General features: G+C 44.4%; 1 protein-coding gene across 1 annotated transcript in view; it reads left to right on the top strand.

Moving 5' to 3' along the window:
* Positions 1 to 20062, top strand: part of LOC149445492 (uncharacterized) — a 156149-nt gene that overhangs the window by 19164 nt on the left and 116923 nt on the right. Inside the window, 1 exon segment of the mRNA XM_089653784.1 lies at positions 6756 to 8196. Within this exon segment, the coding sequence (XP_089509910.1) occupies positions 6756 to 8196 (1441 nt within the window).

Here is a 20062-nt window from a genome sequence, read left to right as displayed (position 1 = left end):
ATTATATCTTTCAGAGTGGAATCCTCGGGGATGATAATATTGATGTTAAAGAAGAGTATAAAGAGGAGGATGAGGAGTATGGAGTGATGGAGGAGTTTTCAGAAGGACACAAGGATATGATGGAGCCACCTAATACCAGGAACCCACCAGAGAGATGTCCCCGTCCTCTGTATTCCCGGGATTCCACACAGGAAGGTCACACCATCCCTCACTATTGCAAGGTTGGTGGGATGGAGAATCTAGAACATGGACTCATACAGACAATATATGGATATTTTATGTGACCTTATATTTTACAGATGATATTTTCTCTCATTTCCTTGATTTAGAGTGGAGATCCAATCGATATAGAATTTGAGGTGAAAGCAGAAGAAGAAGAGGCGTATGTGAGGGATGATCAGCAGTCTATGGAGGAGGATGGAATAACGGGGACATTTATAGAGGAGGACACTCCTACAGAGATCAGCACAGGTGGGTCATGAACACTAAATCCATTCCTCCACCCATACTGCTCACTGATTGGTCCAGAGTAGGGCGGGGACTGGGTGATATCAGCCTGTAATCCCCTGGTCACTTTCCTGAGCTGTGTTCCCTGTCCTGTATTCCTGGATTTCTCTCGGATAATCTTCCTTCTCTGTGCTGCAGACACAATTTATGTATCTAGACTGGATTTATGGAGGTTCTGGGGTTCAGCTGGCAGCAAAATGTTGATTGGCAGCGGTGTGGGATCTACATAGTTACATAGTTAGTCTGGCTGAAAAAAGACCTTCCATCTAGTTGAACCATTAAAAATAAAAGTTATAATCCGACACCCACAGTTGATCTACCAGAAGGCAAAAACCCAGCAAAGCACGATCCAATCTCCTCCTGCAGGGGAAAAAATTCCTTCCTGATCCCCCTGAGATGCAATCGGATATTCCCTGGATCAACGTTACCTATAAATGTTATATCCAGTTATATTCTGTGTATCCAAGAAAGAATCCAGGACTTTCCTACAGCAACCCCCCCTTATGTATTATACATGGAGATCATATCCCCCCTTATGTATTATACATGGAGATCATATCCCCCCCTTATGTATTATACATGGTGATCATATCCCCCCCTTATGTATTATACATGGAGATCATATCCCCCCTTATGTATTATACATGGAGATCATATCCCCCTTATGTATTATACATGGAGATCATATCCCCCCTTATGTATTATACATGGTGATCATATCCCCCCTTATGTATTATACATGGTGATCATATCCCCCCTTATGTATTATACATGGAGATCATATCCCCCCTTATGTATTATACATGGAGATCATATCCCCCCTTATGTATTATACATGGAGATCATATCCCCCCCTTATGTATTATACATGGAGATCATATCCCCCTTATGTATTATACATGGAGATCATATCCCCCTTATGTATTATACATGGAGATCATATCCCCCCTTATGTATTATACATGGAGATCATATCCCCCCTTATGTATTATACATGGAGATCATATCCCCCCTTATGTATTATACATGGAGATCATATCCCCCCTTATGTATTATACATGGAGATCATATCCCCCCTTATGTATTATACATGGAGATCATATCCCCCTTATGTATTATACATGGAGATCATATCCCCCCTTATGTATTATACATGGAGATCATATCCCCCCTTATGTATTATACATGGAGATCATATCCCCCCTTATGTATTATACATGGAGATCATATCCCCCCTTATGTATTATACATGGAGATCATATCCCCCCTTATGTATTATACATGGAGATCATATCCCCCCTTATGTATTATACATGGAGATCATATCCCCCCTTATGTATTATACATGGAGATCATATCCCCCCTTATGTATTATACATGGAGATCATATCCCCCTTATGTATTATACATGGAGATCATATCCCCCCCTTATGTATTATACATGGAGATCATATCCCCCCTTATGTAATATACATGGAGATCATATCCCCCTTATGTATTATACATAGAGATCATATCCCCCCTTATGTATTATACATGGAGATCATATCCCCCCCTTATGTACTATACATGGAGATCATATCCCCCCCTTATGTATTATACATGGAGATCATATCCCCCCTTATGTATTATACATGGAGATCATATCCCCCCTTATGTATTATACATGGAGATCATATCCCCCTTATGTATTATACATGGAGATCATATCCCCCCTTATGTATTATACATGGAGATCATATCCCCCCTTATGTATTATACATGGAGATCATATCCCCCCTTATGTATTATACATGGAGATCATATCCCCCCTTATGTATTATACATGGAGATCATATCCCCCTTATGTATTATACATGGAGATCATATCCCCCTTATGTATTATACATGGAGATCATATCCCCCCTTATGTATTATACATGGAGATCATATCCCCCTTATGTATTATACATGGAGGTCATATCCCCCCCAGTATGTATTATACATGGAGATCATATCCCCCTTATGTATTATACATGGAGATCATATCCCCCTTATGTATTATACATGGAGATCATATCCCCCCCTTATGTATTATACATGGAGATCATATCCCCCTTATGTATTATACATGGAGATCATATCCCCCTTATGTATTATACATGGAGATCATATCCCCCCCAGTATGTATTATACATGGAGATCATATCCCCCTTATGTATTATACATGGAGATCATATCCCCCCCTTATGTATTATACATGGAGATCATATCCCCCCTTATGTATTATACATGGAGATCATATCCCCCCCCTTATGTATTATTCATGGAGATCATATCCCCCTTATGTATTATACATGGAGATCATATCCCCCCTTATGTATTATACATGGAGATCATATCCCCCCTTATGTATTATACATGGAGATCATATCCCCCTTAATCTCCTCTTCTCAGTAGAGAATACATTCAGTTCCTCTAATCTCTCCTCATAGCTGATCTCCTCCATGCCTCGTATCCGTTTGGTTTCCCTTCTCTGTACTTTCTCCAGTTCCCCAATGTTCTTTTTGCAAATTGATGCCCAAAACTGAACTATATATTCCAGATGAGGTCTTACTAATGATATGTACCGGGGGGGGGGGGTGATATCTCTCTCTGGAGTCTATACCTCTCCTAATACAAGAGAGGATTTTGCTCACTTTAGAACCTGCAGCTTGCATTGCATGCTATTAAGATGGTAATCTACCAGAACCCCCAACATTGACCCCCCCCAGATCCTTCTCCAACACTGAACCTTGGGGTCCCCCACTAATAACACTGAACCCTGGGGTACCCCACTAATAACACTGAACCTTGGGGTACCCCACTAATAACACTGAACCTTGGGGTACCCCACTAATAACACTGAACCTTGGGGTCCCCCACTAACCCCTTCCATATCGGGCACTTTTACCTCCTTCCTGCCTAGGCCAATTTTCAGGTTTCAGCGCTCTCACACTTTGAATGACAATTGCGCGATCATACAACACTGTACCCAAACTAAAATTTGGGGGATATCTGGCCTACAGTGATTGGTCACAGCAGGTCACTTGGTACTGACAATGGGGCCGGTACACAGATCTGTCATTGGCCGTGTCCGAGGTACATGGCCAGTGACAGATCACGCTGCTGCACGGCTCTGCAGGCATGCAAACTGCGCATACCTGGAAGTATGCCATATGGCTTCTACCCAGAGGAATGAGGTGCTCGCCCGGCCACCATCTGGCCATAGGCTGGGCGGGAACCAGCTAATAAGACTGAACCTTGGGGTACCCCACTGATAACACTGAAAGGTGGGGTACCCCACTAATAACACTGAACCTTGGGGTCCCCCACTGACACCCCTAGACCATTCAGAGTATGAATCATTAACCACTACTCTCTGAATACGATCTTTTAGCCAGTTTTCTATCCATTTACATTCAGATTTTCCAGCCCGTAGACTTTACCTTACACATTAGCCGTGTGTGGGGAACTGTGTCCAAGTATACCACGTCCACCGCCACCCCTCTGTCCAAGTATACCACGTCCACCGCCACCCCTCTGTCCAAGTATACCACGTCCACCGCCACCCCTCTGTCCAAGTATACCACGTCCACCGCCCCCCTCTCTGTGCAAGTATACCACGTCCACCACCACCCCTCTGTCCAAGTATACCACGTCCACTGCCACCCCTCTGTCCAAGTATACCACGTCCACCGCCACCCCTCTTTCCAAGTATACCACGTCCACAGCCACCCCTCTGTCCCAGTATACCACGTCCACCGCCACCCCTCTGTGCAAGTATACCACGTCCACCGCCACCCCTCTGTGCAAGTATACCACGTCCACCGCCACCCCTCTGTCCAAGTATACCACGTCCACTGCCACCCCTCTGTCCAAGTATACCACGTCCACCGCCACCCCTCTGTGCAAGTATACCACGTCCACCGCCACCCCTCTGTCCAAGTATACCACGTCCACTGCCACCCCTCTGTCCAAGTATACCACGTCCACTGCCACCCCTCTGTCCAAGTATACCACGTCCACAGCCACCCCTCTGTCCCAGTATACCACGTCCACAGCCACCCCTCTGTCCCAGTATACCACGTCCACAGCCACCCCTCTGTCCCAGTATACCACGTCCACAGCCACCCCTCTGTCCCAGTATACCACGTCCACAGCCACCCCTCTGTCCAAGTATACCACGTCCACCGCCAACCCTCTGTCCAAGTATACCACATCCACAGCCACCCCTCTGTCCAAGTATACCACATCCACAGCCACCCCTCTGTCCCAGTACACAACATCCACCTCCACCCCTCTGTCCAAGGATTTGCTCACCTCCAATCTAACCTGTTTCATGATGGGTTTAATCCCAGCTCACCGCTACATGTTGTCCATAGTAAACATTTAAGCTTCCACTGAATACAGAATACTAATACTGTGAGTCCTGACCCTTATACTATATAACTTGTACATTACATACTCCTGACCCCTGCACTATATACTCCATGTTGTACATTACATACTCCTGACCCCTGCACTATATACTCTATGTTGTACATTACATACTCCTGACCCCTGCACTATATACTCCATGTTGTACATTACATACTCCTGACCCCTGCACTATATACTCTATGTTGTACATTACATACTCCTGACCCCTGCACTATATACTCTATGTTGTACATTACATACTCCTGACCCCTGCACTATATACTCTATGTTGTACATTACATACTCCTGACCCCTGCACTCTATACTCTATGTTGTACATTACATACTCCTGACCCCCGCACTACATACTCTATGTTGTACATTCCATACTCCTGACCCCTGCACTATATACTCTATGTTGTACATTACATACTCCTGACCCCTGCACTATATACTCTATGTTGTACATTACATCCTGGCCCCTGCACTATATACTTTAGTTTGTACATTACATACTCCTGACCCCTGCACTATATATTCTGTTGTACATTACATACTCCTGACTCCTGCACTATATACTCTATGTTGTACATTACATACTCCTGACCCCTGCACTATATACTCTATGTTGTACATTACATACCCCTGACCCCTGCACTATATACTCTATGTTTTACATTACATACTCCTGACCCCTACACTATATACTTTATGTTGTACATTACATACTCCTGACCCCTGCACTATATATTCTGTTGTACATTACATACTCCTGACTCCTGCACTATATACTCTATGTTGTACATTACATACTCCTGACCCCTGCACTATATACTCTATGTTGTACATTACATACTCCTGACCCCTGCACTATATACTCCATGTTGTACATTACATACTCCTGACCCCTGCACTATATACTCTATGTTGTACATTACATACTCCTGACCCCTACACTATATAGTCTATGTTGTACATTACATACTCCTGACCCCTGCACTATACACTCTGTTGTACATTATATACTCCTGACCCCTGCACTATATACTTTATGTTGTACATTACATACTCCTGACCCCTGCACTATATACTCCATGTTGTACATTACATACTCCTGACTTCTGCTCTCCCCCCTCCCCCCACTGCTATATATACACATAATATGGATTCTCTTTTGTTACACCCATTTCCTCCCAGCTGGACATTTTATATCGGATGATGTGATTGGAGCACAGACTTTTACATGGTGATAATAATGTGATAACATCCTCCAACTTTGGACCCTTAAACAGAAAGTGATAATGAGGGAGGAGTCAATACCCCAATGATGGTGGTCTTCAGGATCAGTCCAGTCTTCATCTTGGTTGTTCTCCTCCCATCCTCACTCTCTGACCTCTGGTGGGGCTCAGCCCCGCTGTTCTTCATGACTAAATCATGGACTAAATCAGGAAGTGCAGTACTTCTTGTGTTGGGAAGATGGTGATGAGTGATAGAAGGGGTGGGGACCCTCGTCCTATAATCCCCTCATCACTGTCCCTCCTATAAAAGACAGTTCTGGTTGTTTCCTCACTCTCTGACTAAGGTCCATGAATAAAGAAATGACCTGGTAGGAGATCAGAGGAGCCATTTCCTAGTTCCCTTGAGGTTGGAGTTGTAAGCTCCTCAGACACCAAGCTGCCTGATGTGGGCGGAGTCCTGGTTTGGGGGAACCAATCAGCTCCTGTCTAGTAATCCTCTTTGTCTTTGTATTTTAGTCCATGGCCGGGAGATGAGGAAAACCTCCGAGGATTGTCTCACTTTGTCTCCAGACTGGAAAGTAGAAGATGAGGACATCACACAGTATAGTCCAGGAGAAAACCCGGCTCCCTCCAATGTCCATCCGGCACCACCCAGTGTAGATGGACCATCGGATTCCTTGTATCCTGAGGAACCTCAGACTGTGCGGGACCCGGCCGGCCTTCCAACAGGGAAGAGCTTCTTCTGTCCTGAGTGTGGGAAGGGGTTCCGCTATAATTCTAAACTTAATGTGCATAAACAATCTCACACGGGGGAGAAGCCGTATTCCTGTCCTGAGTGTGGAAAATGTTTTTCATTTAAGTGCGATCTTTATACTCATCAGAGATCTCACACAGGGGAGAAGCCCTATTCCTGTCGTGAGTGCGGGAAATGTTTTTTAATGAAGTCCCATCTTACCAAACATCAGAGATCTCACACGGGGGAGAAGCCGTATTCCTGTCCTGAGTGTGGGAAATGTTTTTCAGAGAAGTCCAGTCTTTACACACATCAGAGATCTCACACAGAGGAGAAGCCGTATTCCTGCCCTGAGTGTGGAAAATGTTTTTCATTTAAGTGCGATCTTTATACTCATCAGAGATCTCACACAGGGGAGAAGCCATATTCCTGTCGTGAGTGCGGGAAATGTTTTTTAATGAAGTCCCATCTTACCAAACATCAGAGATCTCACACGGGGGAGAAGCCGTATTCCTGTCCTGAGTGTGGGAAATGTTTTTCAGAGAAGTCCAGTCTTTACAGACATCAGAGATCTCACATGGGGAAGAAGCCATATTCCTGTTCTGAGTGTGGGAAATGTTTTTCAGACAAGTCCCATCTTTCCAAACATCATAGATCTCACACAGGGGAGAAGCCGTATTCCTGTCCTGAGTGCGGGAAATGTTTTTCAGAGACGTCCAGTCTTTACAGACATCAGAGATCTCACACGGGGGAGAAGCCATATTCCTGTACTGAGTGTGGGAAATGTTTTTCAGTGAAGTTCCATCTTAACACACATCAGAGATCTCATACGGGGGAGAAGCCATATTCCTGTCCTGAGTGTGGGAAATGTTTTTCACAGAAGTCCCATCTTTACACACATCAGAGATATCACACGGGGGAAAAGCCGTATTCCTGTCCTGAGTGCGGGAAATGTTTTTCAGACAAGTCCCATCTTTCCAAACATCAGAGATCTCACACAGGGAAGAAGCCATATTCCTGTTCTGAGTGTGGGAAATGTTTTTCACAGAAGTCTCATCTTTTCACACATCAGAGATGTCACACGGGGGAAAAGCCGTATTCCTGTCCTGAGTGCGGGAAATGTTTTTCAGACAAGTCCCATCTTCCCAAACATCAGAGATCTCACACAGGGGAGAAGCCGTATTCCTGTCCTGAGTGTGGGAAATGTTTTTCAAGTAACTTCAATCTTTCCAAACATCAGAGATCTCACACGGGGCAGGAGCCACTTTCCTATCCTCAGTGAGGGAAATGTTCCTCACTGAAGTCCTGTCTTCCTTTACATCAGGGATCCCACACAACCCTGGAGGTGTATTAGCACCTTGAATGTGGGAAATGTCTTCTAGATGAATTTTGCTGGACATCCCAGCTCTCATGTGGGGAAGAAGCACACCCTGATATACACCTCAGATATACTCCATGGCTGATCTTCATCATGGAAGAAACAGTTCATAAGGAGATCAGAGGTCCCCAAAGACATGGATGAAGTGCAGTAAATGTCGGGGTGCAGAGTGGTCAGTAGATCCTGGAAATGAAGGACACAACTTCAGCCCTTCTTGGGTGTCGGAGTTGCGTTTCCTGATAATGATATAGTGGGTTACAGAGCTAGAAGCCGGGAGAGCCCAGATCTCGTTATCGGGGAACTTTACACAGACAACGAGAACTTCTGAAGTTGATGTCCTTCATTTCAAGGCTCTACAGAACAGTGGTGACCCCGAAGCATCTCTCTGTCTTCAGTCCATCCTTCTCCCATCCCCCAACAGGAGGGAAGGAGAACTCCGCCCCAAACTAGGGGGGAACTTTCCTCTCATTATTTCCCTTTGCTTCTGTGTGGGTTTGGGTGGTTGGAGGAGTTCGGCACGAGAGGGAACACAGCTTCTTGTTCTATGTCTACATATGGGGTCTGGGTAGAGGGGATCCACTGGAAAATATTTCTGCTCTTTGATTTTGTGCAGATCGTTTCTGTTTTCACTTTGAAGGGTGATATTATGTGTGGTTTGTAAAAGGGATTGGCCCAATAGATACCACCCCACTTAGAGAATAGATGAACTATTATATGACCAGCATTCATTCAGCCATGTCACATGTTGGGATCTTTTCATACAGGGATTTCCTATGATCATTGGCTCCATCTAGTGGCCATAATGCGGTATTAAACTGTTTTTCCTGATTGAGGTATTTTGGAAGTAATACATCATTATGGCCACTAGAGGGAGCTGATGATTATAGGAAGTCACTGAGTTTATTAAAATATGGCCAGAATTTGTCTCAGCTGGACACATGCTTGTCACACTCCCCCAATATATATTTTGCATAGACCCCTTAGGTTACTATGTTAGGGGTAATTTTGTACAAATACCTGACATCATACATTTTCAAACATTGAAGATATAAATTACATAAAACCACAGAATTAAACCAACCATTGATTGAAAACCAAAAATACCTCATTTGGCCTTTAGATGACGCTAAATATCCTAGCAATTAGCACCATCTAGTGTCCAAATTATCAGGGAACACCTGAACAATTGATTTAGCTGACTAAATCAATTGTTCAGGTGTTCCCTGACACTTTGGACACTGGATGGTGCTAATTGCTAGGATACTTAGTGTCACCTAAAGGCCAAATTAGGTATTTTTGGTTTTAAATCAATGGTTGGTTTAATTCTGTGGTTTTATGTAATTTATATCTTCAATGTTTGAAAATGTATGATTAGGTATTTTTGGTTTTAATCACACTGTCTCCAATACAAAAAATGATTTATAAAAATAACTTAATCTGAAAAATTCTTTAAGAACTCAAACAAGATCTGTGTAGGTATAGACTGCAGAGTATGAAAATCAATATTTATTTACATAAGTCACCTACAAACATCATAAACAATAGTCAGATTGTGATTTACACTGACACTAAGATGTTTCTGTAAAAATTCTAAAATAGAGTGAATTAAATTCAATAATTACTCTCCCTGTAAACATCATAACCAATAAAAACGGACAATAATCTGTCTCCTGCAGAAGGAATAAACTATGCAGAATTGTCCACCACTATGGCCTAAGAACAGGAACATTTTTTATAAATGAATTAACTTGAAGTGATGTTATCATGGGGAGAGTTATTAGGTTACACAAAGGAATGTGGCAAAGGACTTACTAGTCTAAGCAAGCAAAATCAACAGAAAATATATAATTACCCTCCAAGTATCAGGTAATCTTTTTGGAGAACTGATGATCAGACTCAAAGATGGCTGCCAATCAATGGGTGGATTTGAGCCTCTACAAAATGGTGTCTCTTCTTCAGTTGATGAGTGTCTTTAGATGATCTGAGTCTGAGAGGATGTCTACCTTCCAGATGGCTGTGTAGATGGTCCTCCCTCTGTGAGTGTTCCTGCCGGTTTTATCTAGTTATGACTAATAGACTCATCAAATCTGAATAAACCTGGCCCAGAAGGCGGAACCTTCTCTGTGATTGGGGAATCTGATTATCTAACCCATGTTTACTCAAGCATTACCTCCCATGGCCACTGGGTGTCATCCTTGGATAAGAATTGTCTGGTCTGAGTTTATTTGGGGACAGAAGTAACTAATCTGTGATCGGGAAAAATGAATATTTCACTATAACAAATTGTTCCTTGTGAAATCTATAGAATGCCTTGGAGAGTAGATATTATTCCTCACTTACAATCATTACGTTTTGGTGTAACAGTGATTAAATGGAGAATTGTAACTATCAGGAGGTTGGATTACATAAAGCAATTAGAATAATAGTTGTACACACAGAGGAGAGATAATAAAATAATAATTTGTATTCTGATCTACTGATTGATTACGGCTTTGGTAGCATGCATACAATATTCCTAACAATACCGATAAACTCCAACACACTAAATATATATCATGGGATTACAAATCAGCAAACATACTATAATATACATCCTACATTCTTATGAGACAATCTGGTATTTTATCCCCATCACGTCTTTTTGTATAATCTGAAATATATGGAAACAGGGAGGTTTCTTTTTGTACCTTTTCACCAAAACGAAATGAGTCTCAGCAGTGTTACTGGAGTCACCTTGTTACATAGTTACAGAGTTCATCTGGATGGAAAAAAGACACCAATCCATCCAGTCCAACCAACAGAAAAAACAAAACACACAAATAGAACATTACATGAGGAAATGCACATCTGTCTTACTGTAAAGGTCTCAGTAATCTATAAACAGAAGAATCCAGAAAAGAACTCTCACAAATCTGCAGCTTTGTAGAGTTAGCATTCATAATACACGGCTCAAAAAATGAAAGAAAGACTTATTAATCAGAGTCTATCATCAAGTCAATGAGACTCCTGAGATATTGATGTGGTCAGATAAGTAGCAGAGGGGGCTGTTAATCAGTTTCAGCTGCTTTGGTGTTAATGAAATTATCAACAGGTGCTCTAGATGGGCAACAATGAGACAACCCTCAAAACAGAAATTTACAGGTCGAGGCCACTGACATTTTTTTCCCTACTCATCTTTTCTGACTGTTCTTCACTAGTTTTTCTTTTTGCTAGGGTCAGTGTCACTACTGGTAGCATGAGGTCATACCTGGACCCTACAGAGGTTGCACAGGTAGTCCAACTCCTCCAGGATGGCACATCAATACTTGCCATTGTCAGAAGGTTTGCTGTGTCTCCCAGCACAGTCTCAAGATCATGGAGGAGATTCCAGGAGACAAGAGCATGGAGGAGATTCCAGGAGACAGGCAGTTACTCTAGGAGAGCTGGAAAGGGTCATAAAAGTTCCTTAACCCACCAGCAGAACAGTATCTGCCCTTTGTGCAAGGAGGAACTTCATGAGGGTGGCCTGAGGGGCCAACATCCTCTAGTGAGCCCTGTGCTCACTGCCTGGCACCATAGAGCTGGATTGGCATTTGCCATTGGACCCCAGAATTGGCAGGTCCAACACTGGTGCCCTGCGCTTTTCACAGATGAGAGCAGGTTCCCCCTGAGCACATGTGACAGACATGAAAGGGTCTGGAGAAGCCATGGAGAACATTCTGCTGCCTTTAACATCATTCAGCATGACTGTTTTGGTGGTGGGTCACTGATGGTCTGGGGAGGCATATTCATGGAGGGATGCACAGACCTCTACAGGCTAGACAATGGCACCCTGACTGCCATTAGGTATTGGGATGAAATCTTTGGACCCATTTTCAGACCCTACACTGGTGCAGTGGGTCCTGGGTTCCTCCTGGTGCATTGGGTCCTTGGTTCCTCCTGGTGCATTGGGTCCTTGGTTCCTCCTGGTACATGACAATACCCGGCCTCATGTGGCAAAAGTGTGCAGGCAGTTTCTGAAGGATGAAGGCATTAATACCACTGAATGGCCCCCATGCTGACCTGACCTAAATCCAATAGAACACCTCTGGGATCTCATGTTTAGATTCATCCAAGCTGCCCGGTTGCACTTTAGACTGTCCAGGAGCTCAGTGATGCCCTGGTCCAGATCTGGGATCAAATCCCCCAGGACATCATCCGTGGTCTCATTAGGAGCATGCCCCAACATTGTCAGGCATGCATGCAAGCATGTGGGGCCATACAAACTACTGAGGACCATTCTGAGTTGCTGCAATTAAATTTCGGTAAAATGGACTCGCCTGCTGCATCATTTTTTCTTGATTTTTGAGGTGCCTTTGAATTCAGTTCTCTGTAGGTCGATCATTTTAATTTCCATCAAACAATGGGGCATCCTTACATTCTTAACACATTACCCAGCCCATGTCAGTATAGAGATCCAGCAGGAGATTGTTCCTCATTGAGATCTGATGGGTTTTCAAAGTGTTCCTTTCATTTTTTGGAGCAGTGCGTAACATAAATGTAAGGGTTGGGTAGCTGAGATGTGAGGTGATCAGTAGAAATATGTAATTGTGAATCTAGTTTTATTCCATGTTATTACAGATAAGTGTTCAGTATTCGGTCAGAGACATATGTTCACCAATTAGCATCTGAAAGTACAGAGCAGCTTCTAGGCTGGAGGTGTCACCTGGATGCCAATACAATGTTGTCACCTATGTAGCCAGAGTTTGCCACCTTCTTGAATCTAGAAGCAGAATCCTAGTCATTTCAGCTACAAGAGTCAGCAGGAGACCTTGGGAAGGCTCCGAAGTGTCTGTCAGCTTTGATTTATATCCACAAATCAAAGGAATGTATTTCATCTCTCATAAAAGCTAAAATATTTGTTGCAGAGAGATGAAAATACTTCCTTCTGATTGGACACACTGTAGGCTACATCTGCATGTAAAACTATTTGTAGCCCCTGTGGAATTCCAGAGAAACACAGGAAACAGTTATATGGTGCCTGATTGCAACAGCTGAACAGCGATTGGTTCTGTTGTGTTCGGACTAACACACTGGTGTCGGAAATTCTATCCCTGACCAAGTGATCCAAACCATTCCTGGCCCATTCAGCTCTGGGCACTTCAGAACCCAGAACATCCAATGGGCTGCTACAGGAACACCCCCCAGGGTTGATTGGCCAAGGGCTAGTGTGCAGCCCACATCCATATTTCAATAAATTGAGTACCCTGAGATATGGACGGGGTGATTTGTACGGAGCCGGTTCCATGTGACTGGTGAATCGTGGACTTTCTCTGACTTGCTCCAGTCTCAGGATAAATCTTGGTAAAAGTTTTATTTCTGTTTTTATTCCCTTTTATTTTACTGTGAATAGCCAATTGTGTGTCTTTTTGTATTTTCTGCAACTTTTTTTTCTTTGTACATATTTAATACATTGCCCACTTTTGGGATATTAAATCATAAAATGAATAAGTGACTTCTGTGTACTAAGCTCGGGCTCATATCTCCAGAGAGATTGTTGTATTGTAGTGTCTATGTGCTCGGTCTAAGTTCATTGCCAATCTGTATGCAATTGTACTGCGTGTTGGCAGATTGCCTGCAGATTGTAACATAGCAGATCTGCCAGACGGAGATCTGTGTGTGTGTGGTGGCCCAGTAGACCAGTCTGTGGACAAACTGTTGGGTGGTGCCAAGCTACTGTGTGTTGTGTGTCTGATGTGTGGACAGTGGAAGAGTGATTAACACCGGGGTTCTAGCTTGTAGGATAGCTGGAGGAATCCTAGAAGGATGTGCTAATTGCTAGACTGCTCCTCAATCCTTAGTGTGCACCAGATTGTATATAAGATTCATATCTGCCTGTGTGTGGTCAGCCAGCTGGAGTGGAGTCTCCCTCCAGTGGTGGCCAGTGGTAGTGCAGGCAGTGAAAAGGTATCCTCACCAGTCTTATATGCTCAAAGTCCCCCTCATTCCCTCTTTACCCCAAGTCATGGGCGGACCACGCCTTGGTTAGCTAGTCGTCATGGGCGTGCATTTTATCCGTGACACAGTGTATAGTCCATGATGTGGGACTTCTCTTGTCCTCATTACATTGGAGGACAGAAACTCTTCCATTGTGACGTTTATTCCCGAGCTCTCCCAGAATCCCTCAGCTTGGAATAATGGCTGCTGTGTCTGCAGAAATGTAGAGAATACTTCCATATACCGCGTCTCTTCATCTTGTTCATCCTTCTCGTTGGCAGAACAATGACATCTCAGCTAGACTAGGGGATGTGGGGACCACCACGGGATTATTTGGTGTTTGTAATCACCTCCCCCCTTGTTCCTGCACTGAGGGGTCCCGGCTTCCATTCCTTCTCTATACACAGAACAAATACTTCAGTTGGGGAGAAGTTTGTCCCTTGCGGGACTTGAGATCTGAAAATGACCCTTGTCTATTATGTGGTATAATAACTCCCATGGTTCAACCCGGGGAAACGATGAAAATATGATCTTCCTCATAGAAATTCTAACAAAAGGCAACATTTTCCATTTTAAGTCAAAATTCATTTTAAATGGTTTCCCATTCACACAGAAGGAATGTACATGCTTTGTCACTGAGCGCACTGCTAGACAAATGTTTTTATGAATAGACCCCTAAATGTCAGGAGATATAATATATTCTATTATATTGTATTATGTTATGTTAAATTATATAAAGACGGGAAGTATGGAGCAGATAAATGAACAGACCTCCTAGTAATGTCATTACCAGGCTGCAGCTAGGGGGAGCTCTAATGTTTGAAGTGTTCCCACAGGAGAGTGATTCCTTCTAGCTCAGATATACTTTTTGTATGTCTAGTAAAATTGGACTTTTGAGGTAGAAGATTATACATTGTAGCGCCCTCCTAGTTCAGCCAGGGGGATCTACACCCTAATGGTTGGTCAGAAGCTGCTTAGCAGCTGAGGTGTGATAGCCAGAGGGGTCAAAATGTGGTCAGGGCTGAGAGACTCTGCAAGCCAGCCCCTCCGGAATTTCCCCCTGCTCTAAGGCTTTAGGAAGAGGGTCTTGGAGGTAGTGGGTGGATCTGAGGAGTGGCTGACTGCACTCTTGAGGGACCTAAAACATAAATAGTGTTTTGCTAACTCATATAGATACAATAGTCCATAAACAATTCAAACGTGATAGTTCAATCAAAATATGACATATAAATATACATATAAAGTGCTGGAATGGTGAACATCTAATAAGGTGCTTGAATGGTGAAGAATCACTACGATGTGCTCCGAATAAATAAAGTCTATTTGCTCCACCTTAACTCAATGTTCCTCCACCTCAAAAATGTATGGATGGCCGCTCTCCTCCTACCATGGACCTATGAATGAATACAGGTCAACCAAGCCTGGTCATTCCGATGCTCTAGATGTCAGCATATGACAGGCACCACCTTCCATAACAGGGTAAAATGGAATTCTTCTCACACGATAGAAGCAGTAACATAGCAATTTGCATTTCAAAACTCCCGCAATGACGTCACCACGCGTTACGCCACCAACCACGTGGTTTCATCAGGGAAACCATCTAGGTAACCATGACTACTGTTCCTGCTCCCTTCTGTAGAACCTGCAACATCGCTGGATGTCACATTTCACATGGAACAAAACCTTTTTATCATGATACACCAATAATCCGACCTACATTTATTATTCAACAATATTATTAATATGAAAACTTTAGAAATATTGGAAAAAAGTTTTAAAAAATCCTGTGATTTTGTACAGCCCCATCTTCTGGTCAAAAAGAATAACATCACCCAAGTAAAAATTCATTATAAATCATACTTAACACTAATCATATTAATAAAAAGGAAAAATAAAAATATTAAAATAATTATTATATGGCCGATAAAAACAGATAAAACCCACATTAATAATTATTGATAAAACTATTCAGGCAAATTCTACATTATGTCCTGATGGATAAAACGTCTGCATTTCGTATATCCAAAAATATTATTATTATTATACAGGATTTATGGCGCCAACAGTTTGCGCAGCACTTTACAATATGAGGGGGGCGGTACAATTACAATACATTTCAGTACAGAAGGAATAGGAGGGCCCGGCTCATGGAGCTTACAATCTGAAGGAAGGGGGAGGGGATACAAAAGGTGATAGCTGCGGGGGATGATCTGGTGGAGGTGATTCAAGTACAGTTCTTAGGTGGGGGTGGGGTAGGCTTCCCTGAAGAAGTGAGTTTTCAAAGATCGCTTAAAGGCAGACAGGGTGGGGGCTGACCAGAAATGCTGTGGTAGGGAGTTCCAGAGGATGGGAGAGGCTCTGGAAAAGTCCTGGAGGCGAGCATGGGAGGAGGTGATGGGGGAGCTAAAGAGGAGGATATCATGGGAGGAGCAGAGTGGGCGATTTGGGCAGTATCTGTGGATGAGGTTGGTGATGTAGCTAGAGGCAGTGTTGTGGATGGCTTTGTAAGCTGTGGTTAGTATTTTGAATTTTATATGTTGGGTTAGTGAAAGCCAGTGGAGGGATTGGCAGAGAGGGGCAGCAGTCGCTGATCGGTTGGTAAGGTGTATGAGTCTGGTAGCAGTCGCTGATTGGTTGGTAAGGTGGATGAATCTAGTAGCAGTCACTGATCGGTTGGTAAGGTGTATGAGTCTAGCGGCAGTCACTGATCGGTCGGTAAGGTGTATGAGTCTAGCAGCAGTTGCCGATCGGTTGGTAAGGTGTATGAGTCTAGCAGCAGTCGCTGATCGGTCGGTAAGGTGTATGAGTCTAGCGGCAGTCGCTGATCGGTTGATAAGGTGTATGAGTCTAGCAGCAGTCGCTGATCGGTCGGTAAGGTGTATGAGTCTAGCGGCAGTGGCTGATCAATTGGTAAGGTGGATAAGTTTAGCAGCAGTCGCTGATCGGTTGGTAAGGTGTATGAGTCTAGCGGCAGTCACTGATCGGTTGGTAAGGCGTATGAGTCTAGTGGCAGTCGCTGATCGGTTGGTAAGGTGTATGAGTCTAGCAACAGTCACTGATCGGTTGGTAAGGTGTATGAGTCTAGCGGCAGTCTCTGATCGGTCGGTAAGGTGTATGAGTCTAGTGGCAGTCTCTGATCGGTTGGTAAGGTGTATGAGTCTAGCAGCAGTTGCTGATCGGTTGGTAAGATGTATGAGTCTAGCAGCAGTCGCTGATCGGTTGGTAAGGTGTATGAGTCTAGCGGCAGTCGCTGATCGGTTGGTAAGGTGTATGAGTCTAGCAGCAGTCGCTGATCGGTTGGTAAGGTGTATGAGTCTAGCGGCAGTCGCTGATCGGTTGGTAAGGTGTATGAGTCTAGCAGCAGTCCCTGATCGGTTGGTAAGGTGTATGAGTCTAGCAGCAGTCCCTGATCGGTTGGTAAGGTGCATGAGTCTAGCGGCAGTCGCTGATCGGTGGGTAAGGTGTATGAGTCTAGCAGCAGTCGCTGATCGGTCGGTAAGGTATATGAGTCTAGCGGCAGTGACTGATCAATTGGTAAGGTGGATAAGTTTAGCAGCAGTCGCTGATCGGTTGGTAAGGTGTATGAGTCTAGCAGCAGTCGCTGATCGGTCGGTAAGGTGTATGAGTCTAGCGACAGTCACTGATCGGTTGGTAAGGTGTATGAGTCTAGGAGCAGTTGCTGATCGGTTGGTAAGGTGTATGAGTCTAGCAGCAGTCGCTGATCGGTTGGTAAGGTATATGAGTCTAGCGGCAGTCTCTGATCTGTCGGTAAGGTGTATGAGTCTAGTGGCAGTCTCTGATCGGTTGGTAAGGTGTATGAGTCTAGCAGCAGTTGCTGATCGGTTGGTACGGTGTGTGAGTCTAGCAGCAGTCGCTGATTGGTTGGTAAGGTGTATGAGTCTAGCAACAGTCGCTGATCGGTTGGTAAGGTGTATGAGTCTAGTGGCAGTCGCTGATCGGTTGGTAAGGTGTATGAGTCTAGCAGCAGTCGCTGATCGGTTGGTAAGGTGTATGAGTCTAGCGGCAGTCGCTGATCGGTTGGTAAGGTGTATGAGTCTAGCGGCAGTCGCTGATCAGTTGCTAAGGTGTATGAGTCTAGCGGCAGTCACTGATCGGTTGGTAAGGTGTATGAGTCTAGCGGCAGTCGCTGATCGGTTGGTAAGGTGTATGAGTCTAGCGGCAGTCGCTGATCGGTTGGTAAGGTGTATGAGTCTAGCAGCAGTCTCTGATCGGATAGTAAGGTGTATGAGTCTAGCAGCAGTCGCTGATCAGTTGGTAAGGTGTATGAGTCTAGCAGCAGCATTTATAATAGACTGAAGGGGGATAGCCTGTGTTACGGTAGACCAGTGAGGAGGGAGTTGCAGTAATCGAGGCGGGATATAACCAAGGTGTGGATAAGTTGTTTTGTGGTGTCATTGGTCAGGAAGGGGCGGATTTTGGAAATGTTCCGGAGGTTGAGGTGGCAGGATTTAGCCAGTGAGTGGATGTGGGGCCCAAAGGAGAGGTCATAGTCTAGGATTACACCTAGCACTCTTTCATGAGGGGAAGGACCAATGGTTGTGCTGTTGATCTTAATGGTAAAGTCATGAGTGGGGGATCGGGGAGGAGGAAATATTACAGCTCTATTTTTGAAAGATTAGTGGTGGCAGTAGTGGTGTGACATCCATGCTGATATGTCGCTCAGTAGATTTGTGATATGTGAGGAGATTGAGGGGGTGAGCTGGGGAGTGGAGAGATAGATCTGGGTGTCATCAGCATAGAGGTGGTATTTGAAGCCATGGGAGGTTATCAGATGGCCCAGGGAGGAGGTATAGAGAAAAGGAGGGGCCCAAGAACAGAGCCTTGGGATACCTCAACAGAAAGAGGAAGCGGAGTGGAGGAGGAGGAGTTGTATGTGACACTGAAAGTGCGCTGAGAAAGGTAAGAGGAGAACAAGGAGAGAGCAGAGTCATGGAGACCAATGGAGTGGAGTTTACTGAGGAGGAAGGGGTGGTCAACTGTGTCAAAGGCAGTGGAAAGGTCAAGGAGTATGAGTATAGAGTAGTGGCCATTGGTTGGGATGAGTACGGAGTAGTGGCCATTGGTTGGGATGAGTATGGAGTAATGGCCATTGGTTGGGATGAGTACGGAGTAGTGGCCATTGGTTGGGATGAGTATGGAGTAATGGCCATTGGTTGGGATGAGTATGGAGTAATGGCCATTGGTTGGGATGAGTATAGAGTAATGGCCATTGATTGGGATGAGTATGGAGTAATGGCCGTTGGTTAGGATGAGTATGGAGTAGTGGCCATTGGTTGGGATGAGTATGGAGTAATGGCCGTTGGTTTTAGCAGTTAGTAGGTCATTAGTGAGTTTTAGTAGGGCAGTTTCTGTGGAATATTGTGGGCAGAAGCCAGACTGTCGGGGATCAAGAAGGTTGTTGTCGGTGAGGTAGCAGTTCATATAGTTGTGAACAAGGCGCTCGGGAAGCTTGGAGGCAAATGGGAGCAGGGAGATGGGTCTTAAGTTATACAAACAGGTGGGGTCCAGCGAGGGTTTTTTGAGGATGGGGGTAACCAGTGCATGTTTGAGTGTCGAGGGAGAGGTGCCCATGGAGAGTGAGAGGTTGAAGATGTGGGTTAGAGAGCTTAGGATAGAGCAGGAAGGAGGATGCAACAATCGTGAGGGGACAGGATCCAGGGGACAGGTGGTGAAGTGGGCCTTGGAAAGGAGTTCGGTAACATCCTTGGTGGTAACAGGGTGAAAGGAGGATAGTGTAGAGTTTGGTGTTGGGCCTGGTATGTTGGTTAGAGGAGGAAGCTTGACACTGGA

This window comes from Staurois parvus, unplaced genomic scaffold (genome assembly GCF_062004578.1).
Source record: "Staurois parvus isolate SC_StPar_1 unplaced genomic scaffold, SC_StPar_1.0 ptg000720l, whole genome shotgun sequence".
NCBI lineage: Eukaryota > Metazoa > Chordata > Amphibia > Anura > Ranidae > Staurois > Staurois parvus.
Note: the sequence above shows the minus strand (reverse complement) of the source record. Positions and strands in the feature narration are given on the sequence as shown.